This window comes from Erythrolamprus reginae, chromosome 10 (genome assembly GCF_031021105.1).
Source record: "Erythrolamprus reginae isolate rEryReg1 chromosome 10, rEryReg1.hap1, whole genome shotgun sequence".
NCBI classification, from domain to species: Eukaryota; Metazoa; Chordata; class Lepidosauria; order Squamata; family Dipsadidae; genus Erythrolamprus; species Erythrolamprus reginae.
The window spans coordinates 17,595,875-17,616,917 of record NC_091959.1 but is presented as its reverse complement, the minus strand read 5'-3'; the positions used below and the strand labels follow the sequence as shown (position 1 = coordinate 17,616,917).

The 21,043-nt window shown below is 41.8% G+C and overlaps 1 protein-coding gene across 4 annotated transcripts in view; it reads right to left on the bottom strand.

Annotated features, from left to right (window-relative positions):
- The window catches only part of IQCH (IQ motif containing H), a 127,186-nt gene that overhangs the window by 84,893 nt on the left and 21,250 nt on the right, over positions 1 to 21,043 (bottom strand). For all 4 annotated transcript variants that reach the window (XM_070763357.1, XM_070763356.1, XM_070763358.1 and 1 more), the window contains 5 exons: positions 16,777 to 16,894; positions 15,067 to 15,195; positions 12,770 to 13,005; positions 8,958 to 9,509; positions 6,571 to 6,637 (listed from right to left, as the gene is read on the bottom strand). In XM_070763357.1, the coding sequence (XP_070619458.1) occupies positions 6,571 to 6,637; positions 8,958 to 9,509; positions 12,770 to 13,005; positions 15,067 to 15,195; positions 16,777 to 16,894 (1,102 nt within the window). The remainder of the gene's footprint in view (positions 1 to 6,570; positions 6,638 to 8,957; positions 9,510 to 12,769; positions 13,006 to 15,066; positions 15,196 to 16,776; positions 16,895 to 21,043) is intronic.

Below are 21,043 nucleotides of genomic sequence, written 5' to 3'. Positions count from 1 at the left end.
CTTAATAATCGAAAAGAATCGGACTATTATGAAACCTGGACAAAACGGTACCAATGGACAACAAAAAGAAACTCAAAAGAAGCATTGAAATAAAATATCAAGAAATCTAAAAGTAATTAGAAGACAATGTCGATAGGAATGTATATATGATGTAGATTCATCTGTAAATATGATTGTGTACTGTTTTAAAAAAAATGGAAAAATTTAATAAATATTTATTTTTTTTAAAAAGAAGAAAATCTACCATAATCTCTCTCTCTCCACACTCTTTGTGTGTGTAGGTAGAATAGAATAGAAAACAATGAAATTATAATAGAAATGGAACAAAATTACAAAAGAATAGAACGGAACAAAATTAGAACAGAACAGAACATTATTTATTATTGGCCAAGAGTGATTGGACATACAAGGAATTTATCTGTAGTGCATAAACTCTCTGTTGTATGCAAACAACAACAAAATATTATAATCATAATAAGATACCAACAGGAGAAGATAGAAAAGATTAGAAGGCTAAAGTAATATATGAGAATGTACAGGTAAGTCTATTTTGAGCCTCACCTGTATAACTACTTTGAAAAGCAAGCCTGGATGAAAATTCGTAACAGCTGTACAAAGAATTCCTGGCCCTGGGATGCCATCGCAGCAAGATATCTTTCACTGGGGTGGAACTTCCCATACTGTAGATCTACCTGATTCTAGTGCTTAATGGGGATGAAGGACCAACCTCAAGTTAAAAGCCTAAGTATCTCAGTGTGGACAACTGCACAGAGAATGAAGACAGGAAACAGCCATAGAACATAGAATGACAGGGCTGGAATGGACCTCTGAGGTCTTCTAATTCAGAGGGTCTTCTATCTCTCTGGCAGGAGATCTTTGAACCACTCAGTTCAAAGGGTTGGGAATATTCCAAGATGCTAAAGCATTTGGGTCTCAAAGACTTCTGCAACAAATGAAATGGTGGCAGACAGTGTTCCCTCTAATTTTTTTTTGGGGGGGGGGGGCGGAAAAGTATAGTGTCTGAGCGGCAGTCCCTTCAGGACTGGGCGGCACAGAAATATTAAATAAATAAACAAACAAACAAATAAAAAACCCACCCTGTTTTGCCTTAGAGAATTTTAAAATAAAATACTGTACTGTGTGTCTATAACAGTGAGCTCATAATAGGACAACTCTATCAATATCAAAATGCCACTTAAATAGTTGAGCTAGTTTCAAACTAGATTTTGATTTTCTTTCTTTCTTCCTTACTCCCATTCTTTTTCTTTCTCTTTTCCTTCCTCTCTTTTTTCTATTTGTTTCTCTCTCTTCCTCTCTCTCTCCTTCCCTCTCACTCTTTCCCTCTCGGCTTCTGGGCAGGTTTGGAAAACTCTGAGTTGATGATGATTTTTAAGTGAGCGATTGCTCACTGCTCAGCTTAGAGGGAACTATGGTGGCAGACTAATGTCAGGTTTCATTGATGGGGATTTAACTCAAAATTCATGGAGTTCTCACTTCTATCCCAGAAGATCTGTGTAGCTTCTATATAGAAGGGTAAGATTTAGATCAGTTTCTCAACCTCAGCCTCTTAACCTACTTTAAGGTCGGTGGACTTCAATTCCCAGAATTCCTCGGCCTGTATGGTTGGGGAATTCTGGAAGTTGAAGTCCACCTATATTCGAAGTTGTTGAAGTTGAGAAACCCTGAGGTAGTGTTGGCTGGGTTTCTTGATCACGAGATTCTTTTTCATCTTCTCCCAGGTTTGTAATATTGATAACTACACCTCTTATTCAGCAATTAAAGTAGCATTAAAATAGGATGTTAGTGCATTATATGACAGAAGAAAGAGCTTGAAAAATCATCCATTAGATCGAGTCCCCCAAACTGCTATGGGGCAGAGTTGTTCATATCATTAGAAAATAACACCCCTGAAGGCCACATTTTAATTTGATGAAAGCTCTTACATATCAATACAATTCAAAAATAATGGAATAGAATGTTCACATTTGTTTTAAAAATACACATATTTATTTGAGAAATAGTAGGATACAACCTTTGTCTATTATTCTATTATTCTAATTATGCAGTCTATTATTAAACTGTATAATTTGCTTGAGGTCCTGAATAATCAGAAAAGAGAAAAAGCGAGAAGATTCCCATAGATTAAGAATGTCCCCAACTTTCAATTTAAGAGCATTCCTAATGTGAGTGAAATTTAAACCAAAAGCAACATCTCAGTAAAAGCATCATTTCAAACCACAAAATATTATTCTCTCATAAATTCAACCAAGTGATGGCTCTTCAAGTATCAATGCGCAGGAAATGACTTTCCAATTATCATTTCAAAGTTTTCATTTTCACAAGCTTTTTATACAGGCTCATGAAATACCACAGCATCATTATTGTTTAATATTGGTTAATGTCCTACCTGTCAATGACTACTTCAACTACAACAATACACAAGTACACAATAGATACAAACTTAAGGCAAACCATTCCATATTCGGTTGCAGAAAATTTGACTTCAGCAACAGAGTGATCAATGCCTGGAATGCACTACCTGATTCTGTGGTTTCTTCCACAAACCCCCACAATTTTAACCTTAGACTGTCTACTATTGGCCTCACCCCATACACACCCCTAAGAGATCTATAAGGAGCATGCATAAGTGCACCATCGTGCCTACTGTCCCTCTCCTAATGTCCCCATTTATTTGTATCCATTTCATGCATTTATAATAATGTTTATAATTTATCTGTTATTCTGTCTTATACATAATTGAAAAAAGAAATAAAATAAAATAGTAAATAAAATAAAAATATAACACAACTGAAGAATAATTAGTACCTAAATATATTCAAGGGTAATTTTATTTTTTGAATATTAAGAGTTTGTATTGGGCGAACAGGCATGCACACACTTCTAAGAGAAAGCTAGCTATAGATAGTTAGTTAGTACGTAAGTGTTGTGGTTGGCTCTGGCCCAGCTCCTGTCCCAGGGAATGTGGAGGTGGATGCAGGGGAAACTTCAACATGTCACAGGCCTGTGTTATTGCCGACAGAGTCAGTTCAGAGTTTAGTTTCCTCGGACGAAGAAGAAGGTGGGAGTGACTCAGGCCAGGCAGTCAATCTCCCTTATCTTCCATTGATTCGGGTGAAGACGTTTTGGATCCACGCAAGTGCAGAATTATGCGTAGATGAGACCAAGTAAGGACATATTACAGGAGATAAGAGTGGCCACCTGTGTTTGGGTGGGGCTCCAGTAATTAGGGCTGCTGCTATAAATAGCAGCATGTGGGTTTGGCCTTTGTAGAAGAGTATCTGATCACAGTTCTTCAGGAATCCTGTGTTGCTGGTTTCTGGACTTTGTTGATTTTTCACGCCTTTGAAAACAAAGCAGAGCAACGTGTGTGTGTTTGTGTGTGTGTCTCACTTCCTTGGAAGAAGAAGGGGTGTGAAGTTTCTTCACAGCTGCTAGCTAAATACTTAATGACTGCTTAAGGTTAATTGTACAGACTACCCGGTTATTTTTGGACGAGTGCTCTTTGCAATACAAAAAGAGTGCTTAGTTTATTTTGAATTTTGGGATAAAGAACATTGTTTTGAATTTTCAAACGTGTGTGTGTTTGAAATTTGTACCCTTGAATTTTCGGGAGGCTCCTACCAGACAGCCTGGCAGAACAGTCAGTAGACTTTATTCCTTGACCTTCATGAAATGCAACTAGGGTTTGTAAACAAAAGCTCCTGAATGAAGATGAAACTATGCAGAGCACTTGGCATCAAATCATTAGGTCTGCAAATGCACACAGAGCAGCGAAGGGAACCATATTTTTTGATTTTTGATTTTTAGTCTCTAATCCAGCTTTGCATCTCCATTTTAAGATAGTGATGCCATTTTTACCAGCTAATATTTACGATGGTTGCAATGTCCCAGGGTCCTTTTGCGACCTTCTGAGAAGCAAAGTCAATAGGGAAGCCAAACTCACTTAACAACCATGTTCCTAACTTAACAACTGCAGTGATTCTGTTAACAAACAACTGTGGCAAGAAAGGTTGTAAAGTGACACAAAACTCACTTAACATGCGCACTGCTTAGCAACAGAAATTTAGGGCTCAGATGTGGTCATAAGTTGAGGCCTACCTGTACTTTAAAATTGCCTTGAGTTGCTTATGAACAAATAAAGGTAGGAGAAATATCAAATAAATAAAATGAAAGAAATAAACTCAGACTTTTTAAAACAACAATTGTTGGTAGGTGTAGAGTCAAACTTTTCTCCAAGAGCTCGAGACAGCGCATATGACATTTTTGCCAACTACAACCCTGTGAGGTAGGATGAGCTGGGAGGAGCTTCTGTGGTTGAGAGAAGACCTGAACCCGAGTCTTGCCAAGGCCAGATCAGAATCTTAAATAATATCTGATGGTCTCAGGAAGCCTAACTCTAATCTCTTCCTAGAGATTTTTATAGGGAAGCTTCAGCCTAAAGATGAAGCTGTTGGCCTAAAAGGACAATTATAAAAACATTCGGTAAATATATTTAAGTACCATTTAGGATTTTTTAAAAAAGCTTGACTAAAAAGGAAAAAAAAATTATTAACAATTTGGGTTCAGAATAAGCATATATATCATTGCAGGTCTGGTAAAAAAATGTGGTTTTATTATTAGTGGCATCTATCAAGGATTCTCAAATATGATGACACTTGCAGTGGAAAGCCACAAATTCCAGCTATAATTTGTTCTTCCAGGAATTGAGGCTTAGGGCCCTTTGAATTCAGCTGCATTATTTTCAGATGTTTTATTCCTTGGAATTAAAAAAACGTCGTTCACAGATTGGGCAAAGACATGCCTTCTGAAATCTATGAAATCTAACATTTATTAGCTAGATTCAACACAAAAGATTCTAGTTCTCTAATTATATTTTATTATCTTATTTTTTTATATATAATATGTCTTCAAAAGAAGGAGCGATATTTTATTTAAAAGAGATTAATATTTTTGTGACATTTGATAACAGAAGGGGGGGAAATGATATCATGACCATCAGCCCCCTTCCCGAAAAGCCTCCCTGCCTATATCTGTTTTTAAGAAACTAAGGATATTCTAAAGTGCTGCTTGCATGTCAATCAGAAAGTTTGTTTTTTTAATTAAAAAGAAGAAGAAAGGAAGTGAAATTTTGTGATGTGCATACTGCAAGCTGCAGCGCAGGTGGCTAAATTCTGCACAGCAGCCATGGGGATTCATCGGAAACAGGTGTTTAATCCATCATAGCTATTTTACACAATTAATGCTGCAAACCCTTTTGCATTATCTCTCTCTTGCATTTTAGTATTTAATGACTGCCGGCCTCACAGTTTAAGGATTGATATTATAGTTAAGCCATGTTGCGTTTTGCTCATGTGCAAATGACAAATAGGATGCCAAATTGTGATCTTGATCTTGATCTGTTATCTGTTATTTAATTCTGGGATTTTTAAAAACTGGATATTGCTTGAATGTTTTTAACGCGCTCTGGTCTTTGACTGTAATAAAAATTGATTAAATATCACTGCAAGCTTCACTTGGGACCTTAAAAGGGGTCTGGAGAAGAGCAGGGCTATGGGGGTTGATAGCCAAAGATGCTTCCATCAACTATTCAGCAAACCTCTGTAAATGTTACAGCTGCAGCAGCAACAGCCACGGAGGGCTGCTATCAAACGAAAGGCCGCTCGGATATCTTCTCTACAGATATTTTCTGTACACCTCCAATTAAAAGAAAACTAGCTGGTTTATTTTAAAACGTGGGCTGCTATTCCCATTTTTCAGCCATTTCCTAGAAATGGATATCTTTTCGATAAACATCTTGGATTAGGAAACCCCTAATGCTGCACGGGGAAATGGCTCTTAAGCTCCCCAATTCATAAATGTAATTAAATAATTACCCGAGTGCTAATTAACATAGAGCTGCAGATTATTTAAGCACACACAAGCACACACACAAAAACCACCCCACTATTCAACTTCTTAATTATTCTTGTTCACCACAGCATTTCCTTTTGCTGAGGCGCCCAAGGTGCAAATAAACCCTCCCATCTGCTCGTAATTAGAACTAAATAATTTCAGACAATGCGGCTTATCATTTTGACTGCACATTTGATTAAAAGCAGGGTGCAAACAGCATCCTGGCTTATCGGTGCAAGAGCACCCAAGCCAGCAAACCCACCCACCCCATCTTGCGGAAGGCAAGTAGAAACCCTGTCTGTTAAGCTGGGGCAGGGGGGGTTTCTCAGGGGAGGGCAGTGAGGGATGAATTAAAAAAGGGGGGGGGGCAGAGAGAATACAACTTTTTAGTTCATTTCATACAGAGGGAAGCGAATTACCGCAAATCACCTCTCCGCTGAATAGCGGCCTCTACATAATGACTTTATTTGCTTAATCCCCAAATTAAACGCCGCCGTTTCAAGTGAGGGCCCTGCGTTATTACTCTCATCATGTCGACAACATTTTCCTGCCGAGACCAATTTGAATAAAACAAGGCCTTCCTTGAACTCAATCAAGGAGTCATAATGCGGTGTGTAATAGGGGTTGCTGATAGACCCAGAGACAAAAGCGTTCTACCTAACGATGGGATATGGATAATCGTCCTCCTAGAGCTCCTGATGCGATTCCAGTTGGCGGCCAGATGCTAAAAATCAAGAAAAGGCATTGATCAGTGACAGGAGGGACCTGCCGCGGATGCAACCCAGCCGAACTTCAGCTGTTCCCCCTCCTCCTTTTTTTTCCCACTGTACAGTTAAGCCAGGCATAAATTATATTAATTGATTTAATCACATACTTAAAACATCTTCCCCAATTAATTTAATTAGATGGCTACATGAAGCTACTGGCAGGGGAAGATTAGAGGCTGATCACTTAATTAACAGAATATGAATGAAAAAAAAAGAGTGAGAGAGAAAGCAAACATAAATGAAATGGTGAGCACTAATTAAAAGCTTGTCTGCAAACTTAAGTACTTTCTGACAAAGTAGTGACTGCCACAGAGGCGAGGGAGATTGTTTTTGTGGGCCACAAATCAAGTGCATGGTATTGTGTTGTAAAGGAAGAGCAGGGGAGAGGGACCACGGAAAAGAGGAGGTGGGGAGAGGCCACGGCATGCTGGAGGAGGCAGGACCACACCAAACTGTATCTCGGGAACACGGAACCCATGCCCTGACTGCACCATCTTGACTACCGCAGTGTGCTCTGTGCGGAGCTGCCCTTGAGCCCTGAAATTGACACCCACGTAAAATCCAGCTGCTGGTTGCTTGCCAGATATTGCTAGAAGTGCTGGCCAGAGTTTCTCAATCTTAGGCACTGATGGTGTGGACCTCAACTCACAGCATCCTTCGAGTTTCTTTTTAAAGCTTCTGCCAGGCCCTTTGTGTAGTTACCTGACTGGGAAAGGCAGGCTGTACATGGCATAAAAAGTAAAAATAATCTACGAATAAAACTGAAAACATGGTAGTACTGTACAGATATCTAGTAGAATTGGAAGGAGAGGACAGAGGCAGAGAAGGAGATGACCAATTCAATTCAATTTATTAGATTTGTATGCCGCCCCTCTCCGAAGATTCGGGGCGGCTCACAACAGTAATAAAAACAGTATAACAATGGAACAAATCTAATAATAAAATATATAAAAACCTCAACAATTAAAAACCACACAGCACATACGCATCAAACATGAAATATAATAAGCCTGGGGGAGATGTCTTAGTTCCCCCATGCCTGGCGATATAGGTGGGTCTTAAGTAACTTGCGAAAGACAAGGAGGGTGGGGGCCGTTCTAATCTCTGGGGGAAGTTGATTCCAGGTTTTAGCATGGGCAGAGGCTGGACAGTTGACCGTTACTATTTCCAGAAGCAACAGTCTGCTATTAATGTGTTTCCCCCATCTCACCCCCCTCCCCTCTTTCTGGGTTGTGCCTTTTAAACCTGAAGTCAGTAGCATTACTACTGTAATGCTCTCTACATGGGGCTACCTTTGAAAAGTGTTCGGAAACTTCAGATCGTGCAGAATGCAGCTGCGAGAGCAGTCATGGGCTTACCTAGGTATGCCCATGTTTCACCATCACTCCGCAGTCTGCACTGGCTGCCGATCAGTTTCCGGTCACAATTCAAAGTGTTGGTTATGACCTTTAAAGCCCTTCATGGCATTGGACCAGAATACCTCTGAGACCGCCTCCTGCCGCACGAATCCCAGCGACCGATTAGGTCCCACAGAGTGGGCCTTCTCCGGGTCCCGTCAACTAAACAATGTCGGTTGGCGGGCCCCAGGGGAAGAGCCTTCTCTGTGGCGGCCCCGACTCTCTGGAACCAACTCCCCCCGGAGATTAGAACTGCCCTTACTCTCCCTGCCTTCCGCAAACTTCTTAAAACCCACCTTTGCCGTCAGGCATGGGGGAACTGAAACATCTCCCCCGGGCATGTACAATTTACGTATGGTATGTTTGTGTGTGTGCTTGTTAGTATATTGGGGTTCTTTTTAAACTTTTTTAAATATTTAAATTTATTTGGATTTGTTACGATTTGTTATGCCTTGTTGTGAGCCGCCCCAAGTTCGCGGAGAGGGGCGGCATACAAATCTAAATAATAAATAAATAAATAAAAAGTAAAAAGAGAGCAGAACCGGACCTATTCCTAAAAACGACTCTTACGAAGGGCAGTGCTAAAAAACAATCCAAACCTATCGAATACTTCTTCTTTTTTGACAAAAAGGACCCATGTCAAATCAGAGGGGTTTTGTTTTCCTCGTTTCACACCGTAAAGGAACAGCAGCAGTTGTTCAAAAGGAGAAGGGGGGGGGGGAGGATGGAGGCAGACTGTAGCCACCAAAGGCTGCACATTTAATGATGCGTAAAATATGCTTGGACAAGGGTAGAGTTAAATAGAAGGGGGGGTGAGGGAGGAACATTTGATTGTAGCCATTGGGCACGGATGCTGACACAAAGGGGCCAAGCAAACTACCTTGGTCCGGAGGCGGAAGTTCTCCAGGTGTTTCTGCCTGGACTCCTTCAGGGTCTTTCGGACACGCTGCAGGTGAACGTGGATCAGCCAGGAAATGGCAATGATGCCCGAGGCCCACTGCCGATGCCTGAACCCAATGTAGGATTTCCTCAATTTGTAGCACTTCCACATGGCTTGGATCCTGCTGATGGCTTTTTCGGTCCCGTTCTGGCCTTTGTATCTCCGGCCAGGCTCCTTTAGAAACTTCTGAACGGCGGAGGCGTTCTTTAAGACCGAGAGGATTTCCTCCTGGGTTGCTCTCTGGCTGAGCTCGAAATCCGGCACCAGGTCCATCACTTTCTTCCCCAGGACGATGGCCAGAGGAACCGCGTAGTCCCGCATCAGGGCCTCCACTTGCTGCAGGAAGGAGAAGATGCTTCCCCAGAGGAGGCAGCTGTAGTGCTTGAACTGGACCAGGTCGGAGGCCGAATAGTCCAGGACGCCTTCGCAGACGGGGATTTCGAACGCGAAAGCCACCTTCTTGCAGGTCTCCGGTAATATCGCTTCCAGGGTCTGGAGAGAGAGAGAGAGAAAGACTAACAAACTGATATGAAAAAAATCCCACTGTCCCAATGAATGTCTTCTCATGTACAGGGAGTCCTTGTAAGAGAGTTACAAGGATGGTGAGTGGCCTAGAAACCATGTCCTGTGAGGAACGGTTAAAAGATCTAGGGATGTTTAGTCTGCAAAGGAGAAGACTTGATAGCTATCTACAAATATCTGAAGGGCTGTCACAGAGCAGAGGGATCAGCATTGTTCTCGTTAGCACATGGAAGGACTAGAAACAATGGAATGAAGCAGCAAGGGAGTAGATTTAGGTTAGATATCAGAAAAAACTTTCTAAAGGTAAGGGTGATAAACCAGTGGAACAGTTTGCCACAGGAGGTGGTGAGCTCGCCTTCACTGGAGGTCTTCAAACAGAGACTGGACAGTCATCTTTCTGGGATGGTTTGATGAATCCTGCATTGAGCAGGGGGTTGGACCCGATGACTCTGAAGGTCCCTTCCAACTCTATGATTCTATGATTCTATGAGTCCTTGACTTACAACCATAAACAAGACCAAAATTTATGTTGCTAAGTGAGATATTACGACCTTTCTTGCCACAGTTGTTCAGTGAATTGCTGAACAATTGTGGAGTTAGTAAAAGGGTTGTTATACTAATCTACTAGACCATGTCACTTGGCAGGGCCTGGGGAAGAGCCTTCTCTGTGGGGGGCCCGGCCCTCTGGAATCATCTCCCCCTAGAGATTCGTACTGCCCCCACCCTCCTTGCCTTTCCTAAGAACTTGAAAACCCATCAATGCCCGCCAGGCTTGGAGTCACTAGACCCTAGCTTCTGGCCAACGATTGCGAAGTATGCTTGCTGTTGAAAGTGAATGAATGATTTTTAAGTTCCAGGGTTTTTTAGAGTAGTTAATTATATTAATTGGATTTTAGACTTGATATTGCATACTGTTTTTATTATGTTGTGAGCTGCCCCAAGTCCTCGGAGAGGGGCAGCATATAAATCCAATAAATAAATTAATTAATTAAAAAAATCTGGCTTCTCCGTTGACTTTGCTTGTCAGAAGGTCACAAGAGGGGGGTCACATGACCCCGGAGCACTGCGACCATCATAAATATGAATCAGTTGCCAAGTGCCTGGATTTTGATCACGTGATCTTGGGGATGCTGCAAAGGTTGCAAATCTGAAAAAAGATCCAAAGCCATTTTTTTTCTCAGAGCCATTGCAAATTTGAATGGTCACTAAGCAAACAGTTTTAAGTTGAGGGCTATCTGTAGCTCATTTTGGTGGGGCACTGAAGGAAAGGTGGGTGACAAAACTTAGGAATCAATAAGGAAAATTGACAATTGTACTACAATAGCTGGGGTGAGTCATTTTACTGCAGTTTGAGATAGTCCTACATGGCATGGGACCAGAATACCTCCGATACCGCCTCCTGCCACATGAGTCCAAGTGACCGGTCAGGTCCCACAGAGTTGGCCTTCTCCAGGTCCTGTCAACTAGACAATGTCGTCTGGCAGGGCCTAGGGGAAGAGCGTTCTCTGTGTGGGCCCTGGCCCTCTGGAATCAGCTCCCCCCAGGGATTCATACTGCCCCCACCCTCCTCGCCTTCCATAAGAGTCTGAAGATTCATTTATACTGTCAGGCCTGGAGCCATTTGATCTTGCCCCCTAGCTAATGAATGTGTTGAGAGAATATTGAGTGAATGGAATGATTGTTTTTTATGGTTTTTTGGGGGGAGGTTAGATTTTTAATTAGTTAATTGGATTTAAGATATTGTGTACTGTATATTTTATATGTTGTGAGCCAGCCCGAGTCATCGGAGAGGGGCGGCATAGAAATCCGATAGATAGATAGATAGATGATAGATAGATGATAGATAGATAGATAGATAGATAGAAAGATGATAGATAGATAGATAGATAGATAGATAGATAGATAGATGATAAAAAGATAGATAGATAGATAGATAGATAGATAGATGATAGATAGATAGATAGAGATAGATGATAGATAGATAGATAGATAGATAGATGATAGATAGATAGATAGATAGATAGATAGATGATAGATAGATAGATAGAGATAGATGATAGATGATAGATAGATAGATAGATGATAGATAGATAGATAGATAGATAGAGATAGATGATAGATAGATAGATGATAGATAGATAGATAGATAGATGATAGATAGATAGATGATAGATAGATAGATAGATAGATAGATAGAGATAGATGATAGATAGATAGATAGATAGATGATAGATAGATAGATAGATAGATAGATGATAGATAGATAGATAGATAGATAGAGATAGATGATAGATAGATAGATAGATAGATAGATAGATAGAAAGATGATAGATAGATAGATAGATAGATAGATAGATAGATGATAAAAAGATAGATAGATAGATAGATAGATAGATAGATGATAGATAGATAGATAGAGATAGATGATAGATAGATAGATAGATAGATAGATGATAGATAGATAGATAGATAGATAGAGATAGATGATAGATAGATAGATAGATAGATAGATAGATAGATGATAGATAGATAGATAGATAGATAGATGATAGATAGATAGATAGATAGATAGAGATAGATGATAGATAGATAGATAGATAGATAGATAGATAGATAGATAGATAGATAGATAGATAGATAGCAATAGCAATAGCAATAGCAATAGCAATAGCAATAGCAATAGCACTCAGCCTTCCATCCTTCCGAGGTGGGTAAAATGAGGACCCAGATTGTTGGGGGCAATATGCTGACTCTCTGTAAACCACTTAGAGAGGGCTGGAAAGCACTGTGAAGCGGAACTCTTTTGAAGACAGCAAAACTATCCACATTTTGGACAGAAAGAGGAGAGGTCAAAGAGACCATCTATGTCAAAACTGAACAGCCCTCTCAAAGGGGGAGGGATGTGACATCATTTATCTCCAATTTACAACACAGTCCTTTCAGTAGGTCCTAGAAGGCTCCACGCCCATTTGACCTACTCAGGTGACACTGAGGACACAGATAAACCTCCAGGTGGCCTCAACGATTCTCTAAAATGGATGCAAATGGACCAGCTGTCTGCAAGGAGTGTGAGTCCTTCTGTCCCCCACCACCCAGTCAGAGGTGAAGAAGCTTCCTGGATGAGAAGCAAAACGTCTTCAAAGAAAAACCAGAAAGTCCAGTTGCCTTTTTAAACAGCACCTCTGGGACAACCATGACCTGGATAACTGAGAATCTCCATAGACATGTACCTTTGCTGAGCAAATTGAAGAGGCAGTCGAGGCCCTTAGTCTCATCGCCTGAAGTTGCTGTTGCTGCTGTTTGAGTTTCTTGGAGGAGACGACGGAGATGAAGGATGGTGGAGGGGTGAGACTCCCCTTGGCTTCTTTCTTCTCCTTCCCACATTCCGCTGGGCACTCGGAGATCTTGGGGGGCTTTTCAGAGGGGAGGGGCATCGCTTCGGCCTTCTCGCTCTGCCGAGACCCATCTATGGCACAGATAAAGGGGCGTTGAAAGGCTCCCAGGTAAAGAAAATGCCAGGATGCTCAAAATCCTCGAACATATAATTTTGCCACCCCAAAAGCCACGTTGAGCTGAGATCTGATCTATTTTCTTGCCTACCTTAAGCTTTCCCAAAAATGCCCATTTAACACCAACACTCCACAGTCTGCATTGGTTGCCGATCAGTTTCCGGTCACAATTCAAAGTGTTGGTCATCACCTATAAAGCCCTTCATGGCACCGGACCAGGGTATCTACGAGACCGCCTTCTGCCGCACGAATCCCAGCGACCGGGTAGGTCCCACAGAGTGGGCCTCCTCCGGGTTCCGTCAACAAAACAATGTCGTTTGGCGGGACCCAGGGGAAAAGCCTTCTCTGTGGCAGCCCCGGCCCTCTGGAACCAACTCCCCCCGGAGATTAGAATTGCCCCCACCCTCCTTGCCTTTCGTAAGCTCCTTAAAACCCACCTCTGCCATCAGGCATGGGGGAACTGAGATATTCTTTCCCCCTAGGCCTTTACAATTCATGTATGGTATGTTTGCATGTATTGATGTTTGGTTTTACAATAAGGGTTTTTAGTTGTTTTAGTATTGGATTTATAAGCTGTTTTTGTTAATGTTGTTAGCCGCCCCGAGTCTACGGAGAGGGGCGGCATACAAATCCAATAAATGAATGAATGAATGAATGAATGAATGAATGAATGAATGAATGAATAAATAAATAAACCCACAATCATAGCCAACCAACCGATTGGAGACCAACCCTCTAATAAAACATGATAACAGGGTCCCAATATTGAAGGGGCTTTCCAAAGCACCAGAAGGCAAGAAACAATGGATGGAAACTTATCGAGGAGAGAAGCAACCTGGAATTGAGGAGAAACTTCTTAACAATTAACCAGTGGAACGGCCTGCCTTCAAACATTATGGGTGCTTGGTGGAGCCTTGGTGGCGCAGTGGCTCGAGTGCAGTACTGAAACCTGCTTCTGCTGACTGCTGGCTGTAGTTCACCAGTTCAAATCTCACCAGGCTCCCCATCCTTCCCAGGTGGGTAAAATGAGGACCCAGATTGTTGGAGGCGGATGTACTGACTCTATAAACCATTTAGAGAGGGTTGTAAAGCACTGTGAAGAGTATATAAAGTCTAAGTGCTAGTGCTATGGCTTCATCACTGGAGTGTTTTAAAGAAGAGACTGGACAGCTATTTGTCTGGAATGGTATAGAGCAGCGATGGTGAACCTATGGCACGTGTGCCACAGGTGGCACAGAGAGCCATATCTGCCGGCACATAAGCCGTTGCCCTAGCTCAGCTCCAGCATGCATGTATGTATGCGTGGGCCAGCTGATTTTCAGCCTTCCAAAGGGTGGGGGACAGGCCATTTTCACCTTCCCCAGCTTTTAGGAAAACCTCTAGAGCCTGTAGATGGCAAAAAATGGATCCAATGGCCCTACCAGTTTCAGAAAAGTTATTTTGCCCTCGCCAGGCTCCCGGGAAGCCTCTGGAGCCTGGGAATGGTGAAAAAAAGGGCCCACCAGGCCCACCCGAAGTTGGGAAATGGGCCATTCTGGCTTCTATAGGGCCTCTGAAGGGCGGGGGCAGGCATTTTCACCCTCCCTGGGCATTGAATTATAAGTGTGAACATTTGCGCATGTGTGATAGCGCACACACATGTGCTTTCGGCACCTGAGAATAAAAAGGTTCGCCATCAGTGGTACAGAGTCTCCTCTCCTCCCTCAGTTGGGCGTTGGAGTTAGAAGGGGTCTTAGAGGTGTTGTAGTCCAACCCTCTGAGGGGGAGCAGGAGGTTGAAATAGACCTCCAAAATCCCTTCCAACTCTGTTATTCTGTTAACAGATGCACTGCTAAAGAAACACCTCTGGGACCTCTAGCTGGAAGAAAACAGAAGATTTCTATTTCTCCTTCTTCTGGATCCCTTTTGTGCTTCCAAGTTTTAAATCCCTGAGGATAACGAACGAATCTTAGCACATTCTCAAATGACAATGGATATTTGCCTTTCAACTACAGGGGCACCTGCTTGATCGAACCTACCTGCAACGACCTTCTTGTACTTTGTCTGAAATTCATGGAGAGCAACAGGTTTGGGCCGAACGGGTGGCTTCTGTAGAGTAATCCTAGCAGCACGTGGAATCAGCCCTCTTTCAACTAGATTTAGGATTCCTGGGAAGAGACAAGGCTTCACAGATTACTTCAGATTACTACTTTGCAAAGCCTTTGACTCAGTGGTTCATGACAAATTACTCCTAAAACTCGAATCCTATGGCATTTCAGGATTCCTCCTTAGCTGGATTACTGCATTCCTGACAAATAGGCAACAAGTTGTCAAAATTGGAAGCGCCATTTCCACCCCCATCCCTGTCAAAAGTGGCGTTCCCCAGGGCAGCGTACTAGGTCCTACTCTTTTCATTCTCTTCATCAACGACCTCTGCGATCATATCACAAGCAACTGTGTTCTTTTCGCCGATGATGTAAAACTATTCAACACCACGGACAACACATCTACTCTCCAAAAAGACCTGGACTTTGTCTCAGACTGGTCTAACACCTGACAACTTCAAATATCAACCAACAAATGCTCTTCCCTCCACATCAGCAAAAAGAATCCAAACCTCATATATAAATAAACAAAATCTCACAGCCAACCCCCACTCAGTAAAAGACCTTGGAATACTAATATCAAATGACCTAAGTGCTAAAGCCCACTGCAACAATATCGCCAAAAAGGCTTCTAGAGTTGTTAACCTGATCCTACGCAGCTTCTGCTCCGGCAATCTCACACTACTCACCAGAGCCTACAAAACTTTTGCCAGACCCATCCTTGAATACAGTTCATCTGTCTGGAACCCTAGAAAATGTCCAAAGATACTTCACCAGAAGAGCCCTTCACTCCTCCACTTGAAACAGAATACCCTACGAAAGCAGACTATCAATCCTAGGTCTAGAAAGCTTAGAACTATGACGCCTAAAACACGATCTAAGTATTGCCCACAAAATCATATGCTGCAACATCCTGCCTGTCAATGACTACTTCAGCTTCAACCGCAACAACACAAGAGCACGCAACAGATTCAAACTTAATATTAATCGCTGCAAGCTTGACTGTAAAAAATATGACTTTAGCAATCGAGTTGTTGAAGCGTGGAACTCATTACCGGACTCAGTAGTGTCAACCCCTAACCCCCAACATTTCTCCCTTAGACTATCCATGATTGACCTCTCCAGGTTCCTAAGAGGTCAGTAAGGGGTGTACATAAGTGCACGTGTGCCTTTCATCCCCTGTCCAATTGTCTCTCCTTCTCTCATATATCATATATCTTTTCTTCCTTTCATATATCTTCTCTATTTTATATCTTTTCTTTATATATAATACTTCATGTCTATTCTCTTCAACAGGTATTGTGTATTGGACAAAATAAATAAATAAAAATAAATAAAAATACTTGTGCGGAAGAAAAAAACCGCACCAAAACACGGACGCACCTGCGTCTCCGCGTGTGATTCTGCTATCTGTTCAGCTGCAGTAGCAGAATTGGGCTGGACTCCGCTAGCCCTCAGAGCCACAGGGGCGAGCACACGTCACTGTTCCACCTTAGCAGCCCACCTCTGCCTATTATTCTATCTTCTATGTACACCTAGTGGCTGACTAGCAGTCAAGGCTAACAATCTCCCTGGCCAATTGGTTCTATTTGCAAAGGCAAAGACAGCGAATGAGCTCAGCAGAATGAAGCGTTTATGACTGACCTTTCCCTGAATCCTTCTCAGAAACAGGCACGGCAGGGCGAATGTTCCAATATGAGACTGGTGGAGCTATGGAGAGGTTGCTGACTGTCACACCTTTGGCAATCTTCTGTGTCGGTGCCTAAATAAAAAGAAAAAATGTTTCCTCTTTCAGCTGCTGTTGTGGTTAGCTCTGGCCCAGCTCCTGCCCCAAGGACTGTGGATGTGGGGGAGACATCCACATGCCGCAGGCCTGTTTTGCTCCCAGTGGAATCTGCTGATGAAGTCTCCTCTGACCAAGAAGACATGAGTGACAGGGAGGAGGAGAGTGTGGCAGACAGCTCAGAAGTAGATCAATTATCTCTCTCCTCCTTGGATTCGGAACAAGAGTTAATGATACAGCCACGCATGTGGAGAGCGATGCATAGGCAGCAACAACTGAGAGATTATTATCAAAGAAAATGAGGCCACCTGTGGTTGGGTGGGGCTGTGGTAATTAGTGAGGCTGCTATAAAGAGCAGTGTGTGGGTTTGGCCATTGTGGAGGATTATCTGATCGTTGTGTTTCGTGCCTGCCTTGCTGACTTCGACCTTGGTGTGCTGCTTTTTCCATGCTTTGAAACTAAACCAGAGCAAAGTGTGTTTCACTTTGTGAAAGAAGAAGGACTGTGAATTACCTCACAGCTGCAAGCTAAGTATCACAGAACTGATAAGGGACTTGTACCAATTACCAGTTTGTTTGGAGACGAGTGCTCTTTGCTATACCAAAAGAGGGCTTGGTTTAAGTGAATTTTCATTATAAAGAACATTGTTTTGAATTTTCAAACGTGTGTGTGTCTGAAATTTGTACCTGTGAATTATCAGGAGGATTCTACCAGAGAGCCTGACAGAACAGCTGCTAACCTGTTGATTGTATGGACCACTTACGTCTAGGATTTTTTTTGAGGCAACAAAATATGATTTGATACTAACCACCCAAACCTTGGTACAGGCTCCGGTTTCATGGTTTAGGGGTGTAGAATATACTGTGGGGCTCTAGCAGCAATTCATGTAATTTGGAAGATAATTAATATTTTAGGAAACCCATTATGTAATAGCCTTTTTAAAAAAGTTATCTTTGCCATTTAGTTAGGGTGTGTATGTGTATACACACATATATAACTAAACAAAGAAATCCCAAAATGGTCATCTATAGAAAAATCTGAATAATTGAATTCACATTTTTTTTCTTCCAATACAAATGTTGTTTTTTGGATCTCTTATAGTAGTCAGAACAAAAATCAACCAATGGAATAGCTTGCCTTCAAACATTATGGGTGCTTCATCTCTGAAAGTTTTTAAGCAGACTGGACAGCCATTCATTCATTCATTCATTCATTCATTCATTCATTCATTCATTCATTCATTTATTTTGTCCAATACAAATTGAAAGTTAAGGAGAATAAAAACGTGTAGTAGTAAATATCAGGGAAGGGATAGAAGAAGAGATATGAGAATAGAATAGAATTTGTCTGAAATGGTATAGTATCTCCAAGGTCCCTTCCAACTCTGTTATTTTATTAAATTAGAATAGTTCTGCCTTTGCTTTATTATCTGCTAGCTGTTTGGCCTCTTCACTGAGAAACTGGCATAACAATTATCTTAAAAAAAAACCATTTATTTTGGACTTACCCAAAAAAGGTCCTTTTGGTTATACACTTTGCTAAGCTTACTATTGTAACACCTGCCTAATACGTAACCTGAGACACCAATATCCCTCAAGAGGAAGCTAAAATAAATACAAGGCCAAGGCTACTTTCTGGTTCCAAAAAGAAATGGACAGTTAACTGACAATCCAAAGGCATATCTTTCAAGTCCACCCTAACACGATGTCGGGCATCGTGGGAATGGTTCTAGATTCAGTGGTACCTCTACTTAAGAACTTAATTCATTCAAGCAATTTTTCCCATAGGAATCAATGTAAAAGCAAATAATACGTGCAGGCCCATTAGGAAAGTAATAAAAGTTCGGAATTTGGGTGGGAGGAGGAGGAGGAGGAAGAGGAGGAGGACAGTTGCTGCCGAAGGAAGAAGGTGAGGTGAGGGGAATCAAAAAAATCCCAAACTTTAAAGCTTAAAAACAACAAAAAATGAGGGACTCTGAGGCAGCGCCCAGAGAAAGGAAAATGCTTCGTTCGCTCTGGACTGCCAAAGCCTCCTTAAGTGCCACCGAAAGGCTCCTCTGGCAGCCCAGAAAATCCTGAGATGGCCGGAATTAAAAGGGGAATGGCAGGAAACTGGCCGGGCCTTCGTGCCGCTCTCAAATTTCCTGGGAAATTTTTCCAGGCTCGGGTTCTTAAGTAGAAAATGGTTCTTAAGTAGAGGCAAAAAAATCTTGAACACCCGGTTCTTATCTAGAAAAGTTCTTAAGTAGAGGCGTTCTTAAGTAGAGGTACCACTGTAGAAAGACCTTATGATCCATCTAGTCTGCCCTTAGACTATTTTCTGTATTTTATCTTAGGATGGATATATGTTTATTTATCCCAGGCATGTTTAAATTCAGTGACTGTGGATTTACCAACCACGTCTGCTGGAAGTTTGTTCCAAGGATCTACTACTCTTTCAGTAAAATAATATTTTCTCACGTTGCTTTTTATCTTTCCCCCAACTAACTTCAGATTGTGCCCCCTTGTTCTTGGGTTCACTTTCCTATTAAAAACACTTCCCTCCTGAACCTTATTTAACCCTTTAACATATTTAAATGTTTCGATCATGTCCCCCCTTTTCCTTCTGTCCTCCAGACTATACAGATTGAGTTTTATGCTTAATGCAGCCATTCCTTTCTGTGTCTTCCAGAAAGGAATGGCTGCAACAAGAAACCATCTGTTTTGGAGATGGCTGACCACATGGAGTAACTCAGAGGCCTCTACCAAAAAGGAAGAGTCGGACAAAATCAGACATCCTGCTCACAGGATAAACACACGGCTGTACGCTGAAGCAAATGACTCATTTCCAGGCTCTGAATTGGATATGTCTAATAATATGAAAACATTTTGGTGGAGAGAAACATTACATCAGAACACAATTTTCAAAGGTTAGAACAGAGATCTTAATTTGGGCTGCCGGCAAACATTTGCTCTGCATAATATGCCTGAAATGTGCTGCAGAAGTATTTTCTCTTTATCTCAAGCAATTCTCTGTATAATTAACTTGAGGCATGAGACAAAAGAATTCTATTAGTCCTTTTGAAGCGCATTTCTCTTGTGGATAAAAATGTCCCACTCAATATGGTTGTTTTTCCATGGTTCAATTTAAAACGATTTTTTTTAAAGGGTTCCCCCCCTCCCTCTTATTTTCATTGTTTTCCTTTTGTTAGGAACAAAACAGGACTGAGGCAAAACAACTTTAGGTTGAAGGAGGCAGCCAGCAGACTGCGGAACAGAAAATGGACACCGGATATGCGACCACCAGAAACCGTATAATTGTCCACTTTCGCCCACGTTTCTACAACACTCCGTGGCTTCCATTGGCTGTCGATCAGTTTCCGGTCACAATTCAAAGTGTTGGTTATGATCTTTAAAGCCCTACATGGCATTGGACCAGAGTACCTCTGGAACCATCTGCTACCGCACGAATCCCAGTGACTGATAAGGTCCCACAGAGTTGGCCTTCTCCGGGTCCCGTCAGCTAAACAATGTCATTTGGCGGGCCCCAGGGGAAGAGCCTTCTCTGTGGCGGCCCCGGCCCTCTGGAATCAACTCCCCCCCTGGAGATTAGAACTGCCCCCACCCTCCCTGTCTTTCATAAACAACTCAAGACTCACTTATACTGCCAGGGATGGGGGAGTTGACACACCTTTCCCCCAGGCTCTTTTATATTTTGTTTTATGTTTGGTATGAATGTGTTGCTTGGTTTTTTAAATATGATAGGGTTTTATATGTTTTTTAATATTAGATTTGTTCTACTATAATATTGTTTTTATTATTGTTGTGAGCCGCCTCGAGTCTTGGGAGAGGGTCGGCATACAAATCTAATAAATTATTATTATTATTATTATTATTATTATTATTATTATTATTATTATTATTTCAACATTCAGAGCTGAGCAACTAACCAACAAGTTTTCTGTGGAATCAGATTGAATCTGAGGAGGGAACAGAAGCAGAGCATTTGGCTCCAGATGCAAGGCTGTTTCAGTTACTACTCTTTAGCGACACTGATAAATTAGCTGGATGATGGCTTCATATTACTAGTGGCCCGTGGAAATGATTCTGCAAAATTATGGACACATGGAAAATATATCGCCCCTGCCAG